General features: G+C 50.0%; 1 protein-coding gene across 4 annotated transcripts in view; it reads right to left on the bottom strand.

Annotated features, from left to right (window-relative positions):
- Positions 1 to 20,446, bottom strand: part of PLA2G6 (phospholipase A2 group VI) — a 56,994-nt gene that overhangs the window by 31,879 nt on the left and 4,669 nt on the right. For 2 of the 4 annotated variants that reach the window (XM_036251688.1, XM_036251691.1), the window contains exons 2-3: positions 13,865 to 14,118; positions 629 to 844 (exon numbers count right to left, since the gene is read on the bottom strand). In XM_036251688.1, the coding sequence (XP_036107581.1) occupies positions 629 to 844; positions 13,865 to 14,073 (425 nt within the window). In that variant the 5' untranslated portion in view covers positions 14,074 to 14,118. Of the gene's footprint in view, positions 1 to 628; positions 845 to 13,864; positions 14,254 to 19,258; positions 19,395 to 20,446 lie in introns of those variants that run through there. The other 2 variants (XM_036251690.1, XM_036251689.1) reach the window with 2 other exon arrangements.

The following is a 20,446-nucleotide window of genomic DNA, read 5'->3' as shown; positions in this document are numbered from 1 at the left end:
CCTGCCCTAGGAAGTGGCCAGCTGCTGTGAGACGAGACACCACGACGTCCAAGAACCGGCTGCCGACCGGCAAGGGCAGCCAGGAGTCCCGAGCTTTGGGCCTGGGAGCTCAGCAAAGGACGTGTGGCCACCTCGGGACAGGACTGTGACCAGCAAGTCCCTTCACAGGGCACCCACTGGTACACATGCTGGCTGAGTGGATGCCCGAGTAAGTGTGCCAGTTCCCAGAGGGGCAGGCAACCAGACCTTTGGAAGGAGCCACCCCGGATCTGAAGCCTCCTCAGCCCCTCCAGCTGAGTGACCTTGCACAGATCACATAACCTCTCCCTGGGATGACAATACTTCATGGCGGTGTTGAGTAAATTCAAGTTCACGGTGGGTATAAAACAGCTATGATGGACCTTGGCACCTGGTAGTTACCCCAGAAATGTTGCGTTTTTCCTTCTGAGTGTAGCCCCGGTGCTCTAACCCAGGGGCAACGCTGCTCCTTTTTAAGTCACAGTCTGGGCAAACTTTGAGTTTATGGAGGGGAACTGAGGCAGGACAGAGATTCCCGAAGGCCCCATCCTGCCACATACATTGTCCCAAGGGTCCCGTGCTCTGCCCCGCCCAGCAAGGCACCGCCCACCTGATGATGCGGCTATGATGAAAGCATTCTCGGATGCCCAGTTCCACCGCCAAGTGGGCCGCCGACCAGCTGGGGTGGCTGCGGATGAGGTCGGTCAGCTGCTGCAGGACCTCCACCTGCAGGACGTGGGTGGAGCTCTCGTAGAAGGGTGGCAACAGGGAGGAGTACTGCTGGAAGTTCACCAGGGCCTCGGCCTCCGTCTCCAGCTGAAAGAGTCTGAGGAGCCGAGACCCAGGAGGGAGACACAGAAATGAGCCAGGCCCTCAGCCCACACACCTGCTGAAATCGGGGGCCTTGGGTCCCCACAAACAGGACACTGACCTGCTGCCGCCGCCAGACTCCCCTCCCCAACCTCCCACACCTAAATGGTGTTGGGGCTTTTTATTTGAAAAGATTTATTTCTCCCTTTCTTCTTTATATCATCATGTGGTGCTTTTAGATTTTATGTTAGCCTGGACGGTGTGGCTCAGTGGTTGAGCATCGACCCATGCACAGAGTCACCGGTTCGATTCCTGGTCAGGGCACATGCCCAGGTTGTGGGCCCGATCCCCAGTGGGGGGCATGCAGGAGGCGGAGATGACCCTCGGTCCTGGACCCTCAGCCCTAGACCCTTGGCCCTGGATGAACGCCCGCCCTGGGCCCTTGGCCCTGGATGAACGCCCGCCCTGGGCCCTTGGCCCTGAATGAACGCCTGCCCAGCCAACAGCCAGCACCAACTCGCCAGCTGTGAGTTATTGTGAGCGGACCTTGCAGTCAAACCACCCCAGTAAACACCGTGTAGAATAGAACTGAGTTTTCCCACTGAGCTCCACTCAAATTACAGATTTGTGAGCTAAATAACTGATACCTTTTCAACACTAAGTTTTGGGGTGGTTTGTTACATAGCAATACTAGAAAATGACATATTGGTGAACATATAGTAACATAGGAATAACTGACCCATGTACCTATTACGACTGCTGAAAACAAAATACAAAGAGAAAATAATTGAAATAGCAGAGGAAAAGGTTATCGTCAAAGGGCAGCCATTACACAGACGACTGGCTTCTCAGCAACAGAAGCCAGAGATAGTGGAATGACACCCTTCAAGAGCTAAAAGAAAATAAATACCAAAAAAATTCTCTACCCAGCAAAAATATACCAAAAAGAACCTACAAATATGAAGTTGAAATTAAAACAGTTCACTAGTCAGAGAGAGAGAGAGACTGACACTGTCATTAGCAGACCCAAATAAAAAAATATAGAAAATAAAAGTATTTTCATCGAGTAGAAGGAACCTAATACCAGATGGATGATCAAAGATAAAGATGCAGGGCGGGGGGGGGGGGGGGATGAAGCACCATGAAAACGGTAAATATGTGGGCAAATCTAAATGGATATTGACAGCCTGGCCAGTGTGGCTCAGTGGTTGAGCCTTGACCCGCGCACCAAGAGGTTGCTGGTTCGATTCCCGGTCAGGGCACATGCCCAGGTTGTGGGCCCAATCCGCAGTGGGGGGCATGCAGGAGGTGGCCAATCGATGTTCTCTCTCATCGATGTTTCTATCTCTCTCTCCCTCTCCCTTAAATCAATAAAGAAAAAAAATTTTTTTTAAAAATGGATACTGACAGTATAATGTCTTATTGGGTTTAAAAGAAAAGTATTAATACAAAATATAAAAAACAAAAAAACCAGCACATGACATAGAAGCCTGGAGGGGGATAAATGTAGCAAAGGGTTCTAAGACCCGTGTACTGTTCTGGAAGATTCTAGAGTACCAATTATACTTCAGCGAGGCCAAGGATGTGTGTTACAATCTCTAGGGTTCTATCAAGAACTGTGAAGGGTTTCAGATTTTGCCCTAGTTGCAAACTAACAAGTTAGCCTGACACCGTTTCATGGATGCTGGCAGGAGACACAAGATTCCTGGATCAAAGACAAAGGGCAACTTATTACTCACAGCAAGAGCAGTAGCCAGAGTATCAGCATTTGTGCCGATTCCCTGGGATCCAGTTCCCACAGGGTGACATGAAGAGGGTCAGGTGACACCTGCTCATGTTGCCTTAGGGGAGAGAAACCCTGAGTGCAGGGAACTTGAATCCTTTATAACTGTCAATAAGCAAATCTGTCTAAGCTTTGCTCTGGAGGAAGATGTTGTCTTTATTATATGGGAGAGTAAGCCAACCTACCCTCTGCGCTAGAGCGAGACTCTTTCTGTCTTCCAGGGCTGTTTACTATACAAACAGCCTTGTGGAGAAGCCTGGAACAAAGGTGGTCAGCGTCTCTGCTCTCAGGATGTACAGAAACACGGGAGACCCGGAGAGAACTGTCCCCCAACAGTTACCACTAAAAACATAATAACAGAGTGTACAATTTCCAAGCTAACAGAGAGGGAAAATGGAATAATTAGAAAATACTCAATCATGAGTTGCAAAAGCATTGTGGTACATGAAAAAAGAGAAAAGTTAGACTCCTACAACTACATGCTACATGATTAAAAGGTGAAACTATAGTGACAGAACGAAGATCAGAGTTTGCCAGGGGCTGGTGGGTGCCACAGATTTGCTATAAAGGAGCATGAAAGAAATTTGGAGTATCAGAAATGTTCTATATCTTGATTGTGGTAATGGTTACATGAGTGTGCACCTTTATCAAAATTCACTGAATAGTACACTTGAAATTGGTCAGTTTCATTTTTTTGTAAATTGCATCTCAATAAAGTTAACTAAAATGAACAAAAATAAGTGAAAAGACAAAAAAGAAAGGAATGAGGAAAAATATTTTAAATTGGAGGAACAAAAAAAAAAAAAAGAAACAGTAAGATAGTAGATTTAAACCCAAAAATATCAAATTACACTAAGTATAAATAGACCAAATGTTCCAAATAAGTATAAAGAATAAAAGACAGCCCGAATGGTATGGCTCAGCGATAAGAGCGTCGGCCTGTAGACCAAAGAGTCGCGGGTTTGATTCTGGTCAAGGGCACGTATCTCGGTTGCAGCCTGTCCTGGCCCTGATCAGGGTCCTGAGGGAGGCAGCCAATCAATGTGTCTCTCTCACATCGATGTTTCTCTGTCTCCCTCCCACTCTGACAATAAATGGACAAATATCCTCAGACAAGGATTAAAAAAAGAATAACAGACAGAGTAATAGAAAAAAGACAACTACATATTCTATTATTATTATTATTATTATTAATCCTCATCTGAGGATATTTTTCCATTGATTTTTAGATAGAGTGGGAAGGAGGAAGAAAGAGAGAGAGAGAGAAACATCGATGTGAGAGAGACACATTGATTGGTTGCCTCCTGCTGGACCCCAGGCTGAGGATTGAATCTGCAAAAAATTACCAGCAAGCCAAAAACCAGGACCAAATGACCAACCTAGGTATGTGCCCTTGACTGGGAATCAAACCCAGGACTCTAAGGTCCATGGGCCAGTGCTCTAACCATTTAGCAAACCAGCCAGGGCAAAAGACAACTACATATTCTTTATAAGATTAAAAACAAGCCCTAGCCGGTTTGGCTCAGCGATTAGAGCGTCGGCCTGCGGTCCTGAGAGACCCGGGTTCGGTTCCCACTAAGGGCACGTACCTCGGTTGCAGTTTGTCCCCGGCCCTGGTTGGTCGTGCGGGTGGCAGCCACTCGATGTGTTCCTTTCACATCGATGTTTCTCTCTCTCTCTCTGTTTCTCTCTCTCCCTCCCACTCTACCTGAACAAAATATGGAAAAATGTCCTCAGGTGAGGATAAAAAAAAAAAAAAAAAAAAGGAAATGTATTATATAAATACTAACCAAAAGAACGCTGGTGAAACTATATTTGTATTAGACAAGATAGAGTTTAAGGTAAAAGCATTACCGGAAACAAAGAGAAACAGTTCATAACGATAACTGTTTAAACTCACTAGGAAAATATGACATTTATAGTTAATATGTACCTAATAATAAAACTCCAAAATAAAGTTAAACCTGACAGATTAAGAGAGCTAAATGAATCCACAGTCACACTGAGATAGTTTAGTATTTTCTACTACTTATTTAAACAGCAGACCAAAAAAGCCCTATTAGATGTGGAACAATTAGTAAACTTGACCTATAGACATATAAAAAAAACTATTCCCACCAAGTACAGAAAATACATTCTTTGCAAGCACAGTCATGCAAAAATTATAAATATTGGACCTATGTTGGGCCATAAAGCAAATCTGAACAAATATCCAAGACCTGGAACCATTTAGACTGTGTTCTCCAACCACAATGCAATTAAGTGAGAAATCAATAACAAAAATATAACTAAAAATGTTTGAAAATTAAGCAAGATACATATAAACTCTCTATGGTTCAAATAAGAAGTCATGGTGAGCCCTGGCTGGTGTTGCTCAGTGGTTAGAGTGTCAACCCGCACACCATATGGTCACAAGTTTGATTCTCAGTCAAGGGCATGTACTTGAGTTGCAGGTTCTATCCCTGAAGCAACCAACTGATGTGTCTCTCTCACATCAATGTTTCTCTCTCTCTCTCCCCCTCCCTCCTTCTCTTACACTCTCTCTAAAAATCAATGGAAAAAATATCTTTCAGGTGAAGATGAACAAAACAAAACAAACAAAAAGAAGTCATGGCGAAATTTAGGAAATATCTTGACTCAATGATAATGTAAATGTTACATATCAAACTTGTGGGATGAACCTCCACCCTGGCTATGACAGAGGAGCTCGTACCAGACTAGCCTTCTGGCTGAAAACAACTATAAAGGCAGGATTAAATTCAAACAACTATTCGAAGGCGCCGGAGAAAACCCAAGGCAGGAAGGCATACCTGGCGAAGATTTTAGAGAAAAAGAGAACACACTGAGGTAAGCCCCAGGTTATTACTCAGGGCACTGTGGAGCCTGTGGTGCAGGGTATAAAGGCCAAGAATAAGACTGCAGCCTAGTGCTGCCAGCACTCTTAGAGGCTGGGCAGAGACAGGCCAGCATTTAGAGTTTCCAAGATGGCTAGAACTTGAAAGAATCACAAAGAAGCGAGCACAAACTTCTGCACGCAATTTTCTCCCATAAGTTATGCAGAGCAAATGTCAAGAAACCAACCAGGAAACATCAGCAGGGAGGATACAGAGCTGGGCAGAAATGTGTCCATTTTTTGGTACTTGGGAAATAGAGATTAGAGGTCAAGGCCCACCAAGGTAGAAGGACCCTAATAAAACCAAGGACTTCAGCTGAAATTTAAGAACGTCTACCCCTTAAGAGTAAAGGTTATGACCTAGGAGTGAGGGGAAGCTTAAGACAGACCAACATTAACAAAGCCTGAAATGCAGCTTTAACTAAATCTTTTGAAGGAAGATAATACCACCCATAGCCTCTATAGTTATTAATAAACAATATCCAGCATGCACAAAAAATTACCAGCAAGCCAAAAACCAGGACCAAATGACCAAAGAGGTCCAAGAGGGAAAATCAGACAATAGAAACAGAAACCACAGGTGAATCAGATACTGGAGTTATCAAACAGGAACTTTAAAATTTTTTTGATTGATGTGTACAAGAGAATAAAAACATAAAATATACATAAAAAAGAATCAATTGGACATTTTAGAACTGGAAAATACAATAAATGAAATTTAAAATTCAACAGATTGGTTTAATAGCAGACTGAACACAGCATAAAAATTAGTAAAAAGCCTGGCTGGTGTGGCTCAGTGGTTGAGCGTCAACCCATGCACCAAGAGGTTGCTGGCTGGACTCCTGGTGAGGGCACATGCCCAGGTTGTGGGCTTGATCCTCAGTGGAGGGCATGCAGGAAGAGGCCAATCGATATCCTCTCTCGTTGATGTTTCTATCTCTCTCCCTCTTCCTCTCACTCTTTAAAAATAAAAATTAAAAAAAAAATTAAAAATTAGTAAAATAATTTGGCAAAATATATCCCAACAAGGAAAAAAGATAGATAATACATTTTTTTTATTATTTTCACCCGAGGACATTTTTGCATTTATCTTCAAATAGAGCAAAGAGGAGGGAGAAAAACATCAACGTGAAAGGGACACATCGACTGGATGCCACCCACAAGATCCCAACCAGGGCCGGGGATAAACTGCAGCCGAGGTACATGCCCTTAGCAGGAACCAAACCTGGGACTCTCTGGTCCACAGGCCAACACTCTAACCGCTGAGCCAAACCAGCCAGGGCCTTTTTTTTTTTTATCCTCACCCGAGGACATTTTTCTATTTTTTGTTCAGATAGAGTGGGAGGGAGAGAGAGAGAGAAATATTGACGTGAAACGGACACATCCAGTGGATGCCACCCACACGACCCAACCAGGGCCAGGGACAAACTGCAACGGAGGTACGTGCCCTTAGCAGGAACCGAACCTGGGACTCTCTGGTCCACAGGCCAACGCTCTAACCGCTGAGCCAAACCGGCCAGGGCAGATAATACATTTTAAAAGATTAAGAGACAAAGGGGAAATGGTGTAAAGATTTAACATAGGTATAACTGGAATTCCAGAAGGATAGGAGAAAGAGAACAGAAGAACTAAAAATATTTATAGATAATATTCCAAGACTAATAAAAGAATCTAGATAAAAATTCATGAAGCTCTACAACTCCAAGGAGGACAAATACAATGACAACAACCACCTGGGTATATAATAGTAAAACTACAGAAAATAAAAGACAAAGAGAACATGTTAAAAGCAGCCAGAGACAAAATAGACATATCTTTAAATATGCAATAATAAGACTGACAGTTGACTGCTGGCAGAGGCAATGAAAGTGAGAAGACAATTAAACTACATCTTTAAAAAGATAAAATAGCTGTCAGCCTAAAATTCTATTTAATAAAGTTATATTTCACACAGCTGGTGTGGCTCAGTGGATGGAATGTCGTCCCATGGACTGAGAGGTCCTGGTTTGATTCCTGGTCAGGGCACATGCCTGGGTTTCAGGCTCGATCCCCAACAGGCAGTATGCAGGAGACAGCTGATCGATGTTTCTCTCTCACATGGATGTTTCTCTCTCTCGCTCTAACAAATCAATTTTTAAAAGTTCATTCTTTGAAAAGACTTAAAAAAGCAATAAACCCTAACAAATCTGAACAAGAAATAGGGAAAACACAAAGTACCATCTCTTCACATCCTTCAGATATTAGAAAGGAAAAATAACAGGATACTATGAACAAATTTACGCCAGTGAATTTGACAACTTAAAGTGGACAAATTCCTTGAAAATACACCATAGCAAAACCAACACAAGGAGAAGGAGAAAATCCGGTAGTCCTAAATCTGTTAAAGAAATGGAATACATACTGTATGTTATAAGCTTCCCACAAAGAAAACTCCTGGCTCAGATGGCTTCACCCATGAATTCTTCTAGACATTTGAGAAAGAAATAATAACAATCTTAAACAATTTTCAGAAAAGTGTTACCAATTCTTTTTATAAGTCCAGCATAAAACTGACACCCAAAACTGATTAGAATATTTCTTTTTTAAAAAGTATAGGAAAGCCTGGCCAATGTGGCTCAGTAGTTAAGCATCCACCCATGCACCAAGAGGTCACCAGTTCTATTCCCAGTCAGGGCACATGCCCAGGCTGTGGGCCCGATCCCCAGTGGGGGGCATGCAGGAGGCGGCCAATCGATGTTCTCTCTCATTGATGTTTCTCTCTCTCTCTCCCTCTCCCTTCCTCTCTCTCTAAAATCAATAAAGGAAAATTATTTTAAAAAATTAAAGGAGAGTATGTCTCAGAAATATGTAGAGTCAAAAAAGTTTTTTTGTTTTTTTTTTTATTCCTCACACGAGGATATTTTTCCATTTTTTGTTCAGATAGAATAGGAGGGAGAGAGAGAAACATTGACGTGAAAGGGACACATCGAGTGGCTGCCATCCGCACGACCAACCAGGGCCGGGGACAACCAAGGTATGCATCCTTAGCGGGAACCGAACCCGGGCCTCTCTGGACCGCAGGCCGACGCTCTAACCGCTGAGCCAAACCGGCCAAGGCGAGAAAGAAGTTTTTAAAAGTACATCTGTATAGTGATGGAAAATATCCAGTAAAGAGGGTGACTTATGGCCCTGGCCGGTTTGGCTCAATGCTTAGAGCGTTGGCCTGCGGTCCTGAGAGACCCAGGTTCGGTTCTCGCTAAGGGCATGTACCTCAGTTATAGTTTGTCCCCGGCCCTGGTTGGGTTGTGCGGGTGGCGGCCACTCAATGTGTCCCTTTCACATCAATGTTTCTCTCTCTCTCCCCTTCCCATTCTATCTGAACAAAAAAAATGGAAAAATGTCCTCAGGTGAGGATTAAAAAAAAAAAGAGGGTGAATTATGTAGGAGGAAAGAATTGCTGAAATAATACCCGGAAGTGGGTGAGAGAGGATGGTGACATGACGGGGGCTGGCTCACTGAGACCCGCAGAGGATGATACACCTGGAGCCAGAACAAACAGGGAAGGCCCAGTGCATGGGTGCAGGGAGCTTGAGGCCACTGTCTTCTCCTCTGGTTGTTCCCCCGGTGAGACAGGCACTGGACACCCACTGTGGGTGAGCACAGGAGGGTGTGGAGAGAGGACAGGCGTGCCTTCCAGGAGAGCCAGACAGGGATGACCCAGAGAAACGCAGGGCTGCCAAACAGGAAGACGGGTCACCTGAAGCTAACGTCCCAGTCTGAGGTGAGACCAGTGGAGGGGTGTTCCTTCAGCCATGGTGGAGAGCTGGAATTAACACTGTCAGGGTTTGGCCCAGGAAACGTGATGGACAGAGAGCAAAGGAAAGCGGAGAGGATGCGCAGGGGTGTGATTATGAGGACGGCCAAGGCGTTGAAGCAGTAAGACGCCAAATCCACGAAAGGGATGGGAAGAGTTTCCTGACCGTTCCGTAACAAAGCCTCGGCGCACAAGGGCAGAGGGCCTCCAAGGTCAGCCCCCTTCCGAGAGGCGAGATCATATGTCACACATGCCTTGAAGTGAGAGGCCCTGCTTCAGCTGAGATACCAGCGAGGGCTGGCAGGTTTCCTCAGACAGCATATGTCACAGTAACCGTCAGCAGTCAATGATTAATTCGTACCCGGAACACAAGTATGGACGTTATCATAATGTACACAGCAATGCTCCCAGCGACCGCCCCGGGGCTCACGGCAGGGGAGCCAGGGCCGTGGACCCTACGTGGGACTGGGGGCCAGGATGGGCCCAGGTGAGCTGAGCCCCGCCCAGGTCACCACACTGCCAGGTGGCTCTGGTGAAAGAAAAGGAAGAGATGGGCTCTGGCCCGAATGCTTGGGTCTGACTCCCACTCTGCTACTGACCAGCTGTGTGACCTGGGGCAAGTTACTTAACTTCTCCGAGCTGTGTTTCCTCCTCTGTAAGACAGTCGATGACACCCCCCACCCTGGGACCACTGTAAGGATAAGGGTCCTCTCAGGTGCGATGTGCCGCACTAACAAACCAGCTACTATTATTGTCCTTGTTGCCACCTGCAGCAGCCAGGGTCCCTCTCTCCACCCAGCAGGGGTGTTGTGGGACTCACAAGCCTTAGGCAATAAAACCTGGGGATTCCAAAGACCCCAAGTCCCTTCCTCATCCTGAGGCTATACATGCCAGCTAACAGCAGCGACAGAACGGCAGGGACACCTCCACCCGAGCCAGGAGGAAGCAGGACCTGGGCATCTACCTCTGAAATCTTGCTTACGTGCTTAGGGACAGTTCAAAGCCCTCCAGGCAAGTAGAGGAGGAGACATTTAAAGGACAGAGCCTCAGCCCCTGAAAAGGACGACCGGTACACTGAGCCTTCTGTCCACAGACTGCAGGGTGTCAGAGCAGCGGGGAGGCCCCCCGCAGCCCTCACTCCCAGGCACACCCCAGGCCTGGGCACTGTCACTTCGGCAACTCTTCGTAGTCCCCTCCCCGCCGGCATCCCGCCCTCCAACACTCTGCTCACTCTTTCCAGCTCCCCCATCGGAGGGCCCTGAGCCCACCAGTCTCCAGCCCTGACAAAGGGCCTGGCACACATGGCCCTCAGTAAACACGGTTAAAGCTGAATGAGTACTTCAACATGTCAAACTCATCTCACAAATCTGACCTGTGCCAGGCACCCTGCTGGGCGCTGGGGAGTCACACCAGGATGAATAAGACAGACCCAGCCCCTTCCTTCACCAGGTCTTGGTCACCAGGCAGGCAGTCCACTAAGTGCAGGGACAGGGCACTACGGGGACACACAGCAGTAGCACCTATTCTAGCCTGAAGGCCAAGGAAGGGAAGGTAGAACTGAGGCCAGCAAAGAAGGCAGTGTTCTTGTAGGCAGAGGTAAGAGTCTGGGCAAAGGCCGGAAGCACAGGAGGCCAGAGATGGGACCAGAGGAAGAGGCAAGGCCCAGAAGGGGCCCTTTGAAGCCATGCTCATCCGCTGATATGTTAAGGAAATGGAAGCCTTGAAGAGTTAATGTAGGGAGTGGTAATCAGATCTGCCCTCTAAGCTCATTCTGACAGCAGCTTGGAGAGGATGGGAGGAGAGCAAGGCTACAGGCAGAGCCGGGCAGCAGGGGCAGCAGGAGTCCAAGTGCACAACACCGTGGCCTGAAAAGAGAGCCCGCAGCAACACAGAGAGTAACAGGACCACAGATTTGGGGTTGGAATGTGGCTGGAATGCAGCCTCCTTTGCAGTTACTTGCGAATAATTCCTGGCCAAAGGCATTCAGGTGGAAGGCACGTGTGCAACTTTCCAAGAAGTGTGCCTGAAGAGGAGAGTGCCCGCCCACCTTTCTGTTGGCTGGAAAGGTGGCTGTGATGGCTGGATCTAGTGTGACCATCGGGGACCATGTGGTGATCTAGAGAATGGAGGCCACACATGGTGGAGCAACAAGACAGAAGGAGCCTGGGCCCCTGAGGACTCTGAGGAGCAGAGCTGCCACACCAGCCATTTCAGCCACAGCCGTCACTTAGGAGAAAACTACAATTCTATCCTGTTTCCCCGCTATCATGCTGGGCTTATTATCACTCAAGGCCAGACCTAAATGTAATTGATAGAGAAGAAGCAGACTCAGGATTTACGTGGGAGGAAAACCAACAGAACTTGGTAAGGACCCAGCTCTGGGGCGGAGGGAGATGGAGGAATCAGGATCACTCCTGGGTGTCTGGATTGCACAGCCTCATAGGTGGAAGGTGATGGCATCCGCTGACATGGAAATGCTGGGTGGGAGCAGGTTAGAGAGAACTGCAGAGACTCCAGAGCCAAGTGAGGAGGGTCAGGAATTCCGCGAAGAGATAGGAGCTTAGCTTGAAACCCCACCCAACAATGCTCCCTCTCCTGTCTAAACACATGGAAACAGCTACACAGAAAGAGAAATGGATTAGGAACCAGATGACGCAAAGATTCTGCTTCCTGTGCAACCCTAGAGAATCACTTCTCATCCCTGAGCCTCAGTTTGCTCGCCATACAAGGAGCTACTGCCTTCCCTGTACACGTCAACAGGCCGCTAGAGATGTGCGACACACCATGTGTGAAAGGACAGCTGACTGTAAGGTGTACCCAATGCAGGGGCAGTAACAGTACAGGTGTAGCGAACAAACTGTTGGTAAAGGGTTTGACCTGAGGGTCTGCCCCCAGTAGGACTCAGGCTTCCTGAGACAAACCTGGAATCCTGTCAATTGACATTTTACAACTCATAGGACTTGGTGATGATCTGCATGTGGAGGGTGTGAAGCCCCCAGGACAGGGCACCTCAGAAGTAAGGATGGCTCTGGCCAGGTGGCTAGGTTGGCTGGAGCATTGTCCTGTACACCAAAAGGTTGTAGGTTCGATTCCCAGTCAGGATATGTATGGAAGGCAACAAATGGATATTTCTCTCACATTGATGTTGCGCTCTCTCTCTCTTTCTCTATCATCTATCTATCTATCTATCTGTCTATCTATCTATCATCATCATCTCAAATCAATAAAACATATCCTTGAGTGAGGATTAGGAACAAAAAGTAAGGATGAGTGCCCTCCAAGAGGCGGACCCACTGCCCTGGTCAGCGGTGCACTCCAAAGAGCAGCCCTCTGCTGCAGGCCTGTGGAAGGGCTCTGGGCCTGCAGCCAGTCTGGGCCAGTCCTGCTTTGTCACATCTGTATCTAGGCATGCCACTGAACTGTGTTCTTTGCCCTACCGCCCACTGTGTTCTTCTGCCTCAGTTTCCCTGTGGAGCCAGGCCCTGAATTCTCACCCGACTGGCGGGGGCCCTGCTACCCTGCACTGCTCTTCCCCTGATGACTGGACCTTGACCCGCAGCTCCACTTTCTGAGACTCTTGCCGCCAGCCTGCTTACGCAGAATGATCCCAAGGTTCCCTCCAGCCTCACTTCTTCCCAGGCCTAGATGCACTAGGATCCAGCCAGAGCCACCCGCCTGCAGGTCCCCGCCTCCATGCCTCTGCAGGTCTGCCACGACCTTATCCACTTAGTTCTGCTGGGCACACTCCTACTCCTCCTTCCATCGGGAAGTGGCTCCTCCTGTGTCCCCACCCTCCCGTGGGCGCCACCTGTCACAGCACTCCTCACAGGGCACTGCCGGTTTGCAGGTGGCCTCCCCAAGGACTGCATGCTCCTTAAAGGCACAGACCAGATCTGTCCTGTCACAGCAGCAGCTGGGCCTGGCCAGGACGCTTGAGCCACTGGAGGTGCTCGGGGCACGGTGACTGGAGGATGTGTGATGGGACAGCCAGATGGATGAATACATGAAAATGGGGCTATTGGTTCAAGCCCCACTCAATGCCAGCCTGCAGGATCCCGAGCCGCTCTGGACCACCCTGTGTTGGGTTCTTGGCCATTCCTCTCCCCTTTTCCCAACAGCCCTACAGCTGGCTTCTGGACCCTTCCTTCTAGCCCATGGCCGATCCAGTGTGTCCTGAGAAGTGACAGCTGTCTGCCCCTTATAAGCTCTCCTGAACAAAATTTGGCCAACCCCTGTAAGACGGTCATGCCTTCAAAGATCCAGGGCTACAGGTCCTCCCTGGGCCTTACCTGACAGACCCTTCTGTTTCCCCAACGTTCATCCTTCTCTCTGTCTGCATGGGTCAAGCCCCATGGCAGGAAATAGCCCAGTCTTCCATCCCCATGCCCCTGCTCCTGAGCCCCTGATGGGCCAAGGAGAGTGGAGTCTAGGAAGCCCCTTCCTCCACTAGAGAGCAGTTCCCTCTCCCACCCTCTCCTGACCCCCTGGATGCAGACCCAAAGCCAGGGGACCTCCAGCCTGAGACCTGGGAGGAAAGACATGTGTGTCCCAACAGATCGTCACCCACCGGAATCCACTCTGTGAGTTTTGGGGGTTGACCAGGAGACAGTCCCAGGTGCGACTGGAAGCATTCTCGAACAGAATCAGCTGCCCTTCCTCCCGAACCCGGCCGCACGAGGCATAGTCGGCCACGGCCACCTCCTTCACTCGGAACGGATTGGAGAACAAGCTGCTGACGCTACTGAGGGTATTGACCAGGCGGCCGAAGAACTGCATCTTCTGTGGGGCCGGTGGAGAGGCCCTGCTGCCTTCCCCCTCGGTCTGGAAGAAAACGGGGTCTCCGGTCAGCTGTGCTCAGTCTCCCATGCCCACCTCTCCAAGTACAGTGATTTACTGCCCAGGCATCCAGATGGCTCCCCACCAGCATGGTTCCCCTGATTCGGGGCCTAGAGGGACCTGAAAAGGGGGGGAGAAAAAGGGTACTGAGTGGGAGATAAGAAGGCCTAATGAGAATCATAGAACTGCCTCTGGCACAGGTGACCAGACCGTCCTGCCCCCGGACCCAGTGCCCCAGCAGAGACTCAGTTTCCTCATCTGTAGTGCGAAGCTGTACTGATCACAGGAGTGCACACACAGGCTCGCCTGCCCTGTGCCGAAGGCGAGTTCTCCCTGCGTACGTAGGCGGAGAGTCAACTCTGGTAATCAAAGAGCTTGGCAGGGTCATTTCAACTCCACAAACAAAACCAGTGTGCTCTCTCTGCTAGAAGCCACAGGGGACCAGGGTCATCACACGCTCCACCAGGGGCAGGGAACTGTAAGCACCTGTCCAAAACCTTCAATACCTGCTACACTGGTTTCCCAAGGAGCTCAGAGGGAACACAAAGCCAAGCTCCTTGGAAATGAATATGAATGCAAAGACTTAGAAAAAGTGAACATGTGTTCGGGCGGAAATTTTACGTTTCGTATTCACAGGGTCACAGTTTCTGCTATGGAAATTATCCTGTGTGGATGACAGAATTAGATGTCTTGTTATTTCCTGGGTTCCCAGAAAGCACACTGCCTACCTAAGTCAGTGTCACCAAAGTCAGGTGACAATTAGCTAGAGGCCACCCTCTGCCTCTGTGCCAGAACACACCTGCCGAAAGAGCCGGTCAGACACTGAGGACAGATCGTGGAAGTGTGGGCACTCTGGGGGACAGTGGACATCTCAGTGGACACTAGTCACAGCCTGGCCATGTGTTGGGGAGAAAATCAACTTTAGGGATAAAAGGAACAAGAAGAGGCCTCATTTAATCATCCAAACAGGGAATACGAGTCAATGCTGATGGTTACATCAGAGGCATTTATTGAGCACTTACTAGGCAGTAGGCCCTGAGCTAAGCACATCATGTCATGGTCTCATTTAATTCTCATAAAAACCTCATGAGGCTGATACAACACAGCACAGCTTGGGAGCAAAACTGCATTCAAATCCCGGCCTCATCACTTACCAACTGTGTGACCTTGGGCAAGTTACTTAACCTCTCTGAGGCTGTTTCCTCATCGGTAACATGGGGACCATGACAGTGCCAAATAATAGAACCTAGCAGATAGTGAAATAAATATTAGTTCTCTTTACTTTGCTCCTGTTTACAGACGAGGCACTGAGGCCCAGAGAAGCATGACTGCAGACCTCGGCAAAGGCTCTGGGGCATTGTGTTCCTTCCTTTCAGGATCAGTAGTGAGAGGTGGGTGCGCAGACCTGAGCCTCGGTTCTCCTTTAAAATGTTCACCTCGCCCTGGCCAGTTTGGCTCAGCAGTTAGAGCGTTGACCTGCGGTCCACAGAGACCCGGGTTCCGTTCCCGCTAAGGACACGTTACCTGGGTTGCAGTGTGTCCCCGGGCCTGGTTGGGGTCGTGTGGGTGGCAGCCAGTCGATGTGTCTCTCTCACATTGATGTTTCTCTCTCTCTCTTCCTCCCTCTCTCCCTCCCGCTTTGTCTGGAGATAAATGCAAAAATGTCCTCGGGTGAGGATAAAAAAATAATAATAAAATAAAATAAAATGTCCACCTCTCGTGTGTTGTACGGATGAAATGAGAACATTGGCGAGAATGCTTAGATCTGTGTCAATTCCTTCTTCCTTCTACATCGGGAGCTGTAGGGACAGGAGCTGGGGTGTCTGCACCCCTCCCCACAGCCAGGGGAGAGAAGGGGGACCCCAAGGAAGGTGTGGAAACCGGTCCTGAGGAAAGAACCCCCAAATGGAAGGCAGGCATGCACATCAATGTGCACTATAATGAGTTTCTGTTTTGACATAGAAATGGAACCAACTTCAATACCCAACTCCAGGGCAATTACACTTTATAAAACATTTACCCTAGAGACACTGTGCAGTCATTAAAACCTGTGAGTGTGGCCCGGCTGGTGTGGCTCAGTGGTTGAGCACTGACCCATGCACCGGGAGGTCACTGGTTTGGTTCCCGGTCAGGGCACATGCCCAGGTTGTGGGCCCGATCCCCAGTGGGGGGCATGCGGGAGGTGGCTAATCAATATTCTTTCTCATCAATGATTCTGTCTCTCTCTCCCTCTCCCTTCCTCTCTCTGTAGATCAATAAAGAAAAAAATAAAAAATAAAAAAACAAAGCCCGTGAGTGTGCAGGTTATGACAACAGGAAAAGCATGGCAGGCATCCTGTTACAGCTCCGTGGCAGTGCGTCTGCCGCTCCCCGTGCTGCTCACGGGCCACAAGAGCGGCCTGTGGACCCCTGCCTCCCATGCAGCCTCCCCCTCTAGTCCCACCCTGTCAGCTCGGGTCAGCTCCCTTCCAGAGGGCAATGCTGTTCACACGCCCTCGCCTGTCTGCGTTGATCTGTCTCTCTGGAATGTCCGTCCTCACCTTTGCTCCTCCTGCCAGACCGCACAACTCCTACTACTCACACCAAGCACTCACGGGCCTTTCTGTGCTCCAGCCTGTTCCAAGCATTTACATATATGAATCAGTTCATCCGCACCACCACCCTGTACAATTCTTACCATTACCATCCTCATTCTACACATGAGAAAACCAAGGAACAAAGAGGTAAAGGAACAAGCCCGACGTCACACAGCTAGTGGGTGGAGGAGCGAGGACTGGAGCCCAGATGGGCTTGCTCTGGCATCTGAGCTTCTCTGGAGTCCGAACTGCACCTGTACCCTCACCCCTAGTGCTAAGCTTGGTCCATAGGAAGCTTGCTAAAACATCGTGTACAAAATTTAACTGAGTAAAAAATGTGCCTTGGTTACAGTTTGTTCCCGGCCCTGGTTGGGTCGTGCGGGAGGCAGCCACTCGATGTGTCCCTTTCACATTGATGTTTCTCTCTCTCTCTCTCTCTCTTCCTCTCTCCCTCTCACTCTATCTGAACAAAAAATGGAAAAATGTCCTCAGGTGAGGATAAAAAAAAAAGAAAGAGAGCCCTGGCTGGTTTTGCTCAGCGGTTAGAGCGTTGGCCTGCGGACCATAGAGTTGTGGGTTCGATTCCAGCCAAGGGCACGTACCTCAGTTGCAGTTCGTCCCTGGCCCTGGTCGGGGTTGTGTGGGAGGCAGCCAATTGATGTGTCCCTTTTACGTCGATGTTTCTCTCTCTCCCTCTCTCTCTCTCCCCCTCCCACTCTGTCCAAAGATATTTGAAAAAGTATCCTCAGGGGAGGATTAAATAAAAAGAAAGAAGTACAGGGGAGATGGAGGGCCCGTGGGGCCAGGCCAGCTTAGACAGGCAGCCTGGCGCCCCCAGAGGGCAGGCCGACTGCCCTGGAACGGTGCCCACTGGACGTGGGAAAGGCAGGAGCTTGCAGCACCAGGGCCCACTGGGTGAGCAGTGGAGAGGCACCGTGGGGGTCGGCCCCAGAGGAGACACATGCCAGGGGACAGCGGCCGGGCCACCGAAAGCACACATCTGGCTCTCTTCCCTCAGGCTGGGCAAGAGGATGAAGTGACACAATGAGGGAAAGTGGCCAGAACACTCTGGGCACACAAACAGTGGCTGCTGCTATCACGAGGCAGAAGAAAGGGAAGTGAAACCACCAGGCCACATCCTGGAAACTCATAACGAGCCGACCTGGAATGCGGCGATGGAGCAGACAGCCATGTGCGCGCCTATGGGGGCCGTGGTCGTCCTGTCCCTGGCCCCGACCTCGCAGCCTGGGGTTTTCCAGCACAGCTGCAGGGGGAGGGCGCTGGGCTGGGGCCCCTGCCATTAGAAACTGAGGCCCCTCCAGCCAACTGCTTCCCTGCAGGACCTGTCACCCCTCCCTTCCTCTCGCTCTCACAGCTGTCCCTGGACCTCCCCGTGTCAACATCTGCTTTCCCTTACTGACAACTGTCCTCTGTCCTCACCTGGGCTTGCTGCCTGCACCTAGGGGATACCAGGGTCACTCGACGGGGCCACACGCTGCTGGGCACCTGAGGCTGCTTCAAGCAGCTCTCCCAAACGCCACAGCAGTGAGACAAAGGCTTTACTGTGACAGTGACAGTGACGGTAACAGTTCTGACGCTACTCCAGGCAGCCTCCAGGTGACGGTTTCGTGTCCCCTAGAGTGTGGCTGGTTATTTTTGGCCTGTTCTCCTTGGTGTGCTCCCCCATCCTGCCAGCGGCCCAGCTCGCCTGCGTGGTTCCTTCGGGAAGGGTCACAGGGCTGCGGGGCCGCGGTGCCCCGGAGGAACCGCGAGGCAGGCAGGACAAGTGACATCATCTCCATTTCAGAGATGAAGAAACTGAGTCCAGAGAGGCCTTGAGTTGTGGGTGTTCAAAGAGCAATTTAAGGACATGTGGATGTCAACAATCAAACAACCCTTACCGGGATCAGAGGGCGACTGGGACCAACAGGTAGAATCTTGGGTGAACTCCCCAGAAGTTGGGTTTATAAAATGAGGAGTCACAGGGGGACCCAAGCCTAGCCCCTGTCTCAAAAAGTACATAGTCCTGCCCTGACCAATTGGGCTCAGTGGTTATAGCATCGGTCCTCGGACCCACAGGTCTCGGGTTTGATTTGTCAGGGCACGTACATGGGTTGTGCATTTGATCCCAGGCCCTGGTTGGGGTCATGCGGGAAGCAACCAACCGATGTGGAAACATCAATGTCTCTGTCTCTGTCTCTCTCTCTCTGCCCCCCTCCCTCCTTTCCACTCTATCTTTTAAAAAAATCAGTGGACCCCTGGCCGTTTGGCTCAGCGGTTGGAGCATCGGCCTGCGGACCAGAGAGTTCCAGGTTCCCACTAGGGGCACATACCAAAAAAAAAAAAAAAAAATCAGTGCAAAAATACCCTCAGGTGAGGATTAACAACAACAAAAAGTACATAGTCCCTTGCATGGGAAGTGTTGGGGAAGAATAGCTAGAGGAGGTGACTCTTGAGCTGTACCTTGAAGTTAGGGACAGGGCCTTCCAGCAGACGGAGCCCACGAGAATGTGTGGGAGAGCATGGGGACAGGAGCCTGTGGGACCCACCTGGGAACGAGCACTGGGTCCAGGTGGCACAGAGCTACGATGAATGCTGCTGTCAAGGTGAGTACTGGTCACCGTGGAGCCATCTGTCTAGCATCTGCCATGCCAGCCTCGATCACAGCCGCTCTGTGAAGTGGGTTCTTTAGCCCTAGTTTATAGACAAGGAGACGAGCTGGACACGTGTAGCAGAGGATGAGGGAGCATGTGGGTTGGTTATGGGGTGGTGAGGGAGAACTCAGTCCCCAAAGATCTGCTTCCTCCTCGGCCATGAATCCCCTGAGGGACTCGGGCAGGCGAGAGGAAGTGCAAAGCCGCCAGGCCCCGGGCCCTCCTCTCTCTCTCTGTGGACGGCTGTGTGTGAAAACAGAGTGACAGGGGACACTTCCTGCCTGTCCTCCCTGGAATGTCTTCCCCCATTCCTGCCAGAGCCTCTGCTCCTCCTTCAAGGCCCAGCTGCCCCTGTGACCCCTCAGGGCACGAGACCTGTCCCTCCTGCGACACTCTCCCTTCCAGCGCACACAATAGGGCTTTCTGTACACCTGTGCCATGAGGGCCAGGGCCACACCCCCTTACACCTACTCTGCGCGAATCAGACTCCCATTCCAGTGGCTCCCCGTCACCTTCCAGAGAAGGGATGTGAGCCGGCCCGGCCCACCCCTCCAGCCCACTGTGCCACCGAAACCTCCTGGAACATGCCACCCTCCGGCCTGCATCCCTTCGCACCCACCCTCCCTCCCCGCGCCCCGCCTGTCTCCTGTCTCAGAAGATGCCCTCAATAACGGGCTGTTAGACAGAAGAATAACCCCTTCTTGTCCTTTAAGACTCAGTTCATGTGCTACCTCCTCTAAGAACAACACCCTGTGTCTCCCTGTCTCAGTCCCCCGTCTGTGCTACCTTACCCTGTCCCCCACCACCCTGCGCACCCCCCCACTGCAGCCCTACCCTGAGATGATGAGGGTATATCTGTGGGTCTGGGCTGCCTGCCTGCCTGCCTGCCGCCTTTCATTTGTTTATCCAAGCACCTAGCAAGTAGTGGCTCTATAATAAATGTCTGGTGAATGAATGAATAACTAGTGAACGAACCGACAAAGCCCACAGACCCGCACCTCTGAGGCACCCCCTCCCTCCTCTCTAATTCCCCTGCAGGTGGTAACAGCCCACACACTCTATTCCCCACCCACTCTGAGCTGC

The sequence above is a fragment of the Molossus molossus genome, unplaced genomic scaffold (genome assembly GCF_014108415.1).
Source record: "Molossus molossus isolate mMolMol1 unplaced genomic scaffold, mMolMol1.p scaffold_m16_p_10, whole genome shotgun sequence".
NCBI classification, from domain to species: domain Eukaryota; kingdom Metazoa; phylum Chordata; class Mammalia; order Chiroptera; family Molossidae; genus Molossus; species Molossus molossus.
This window is presented reverse-complemented; position numbering and strand designations above follow the sequence as displayed.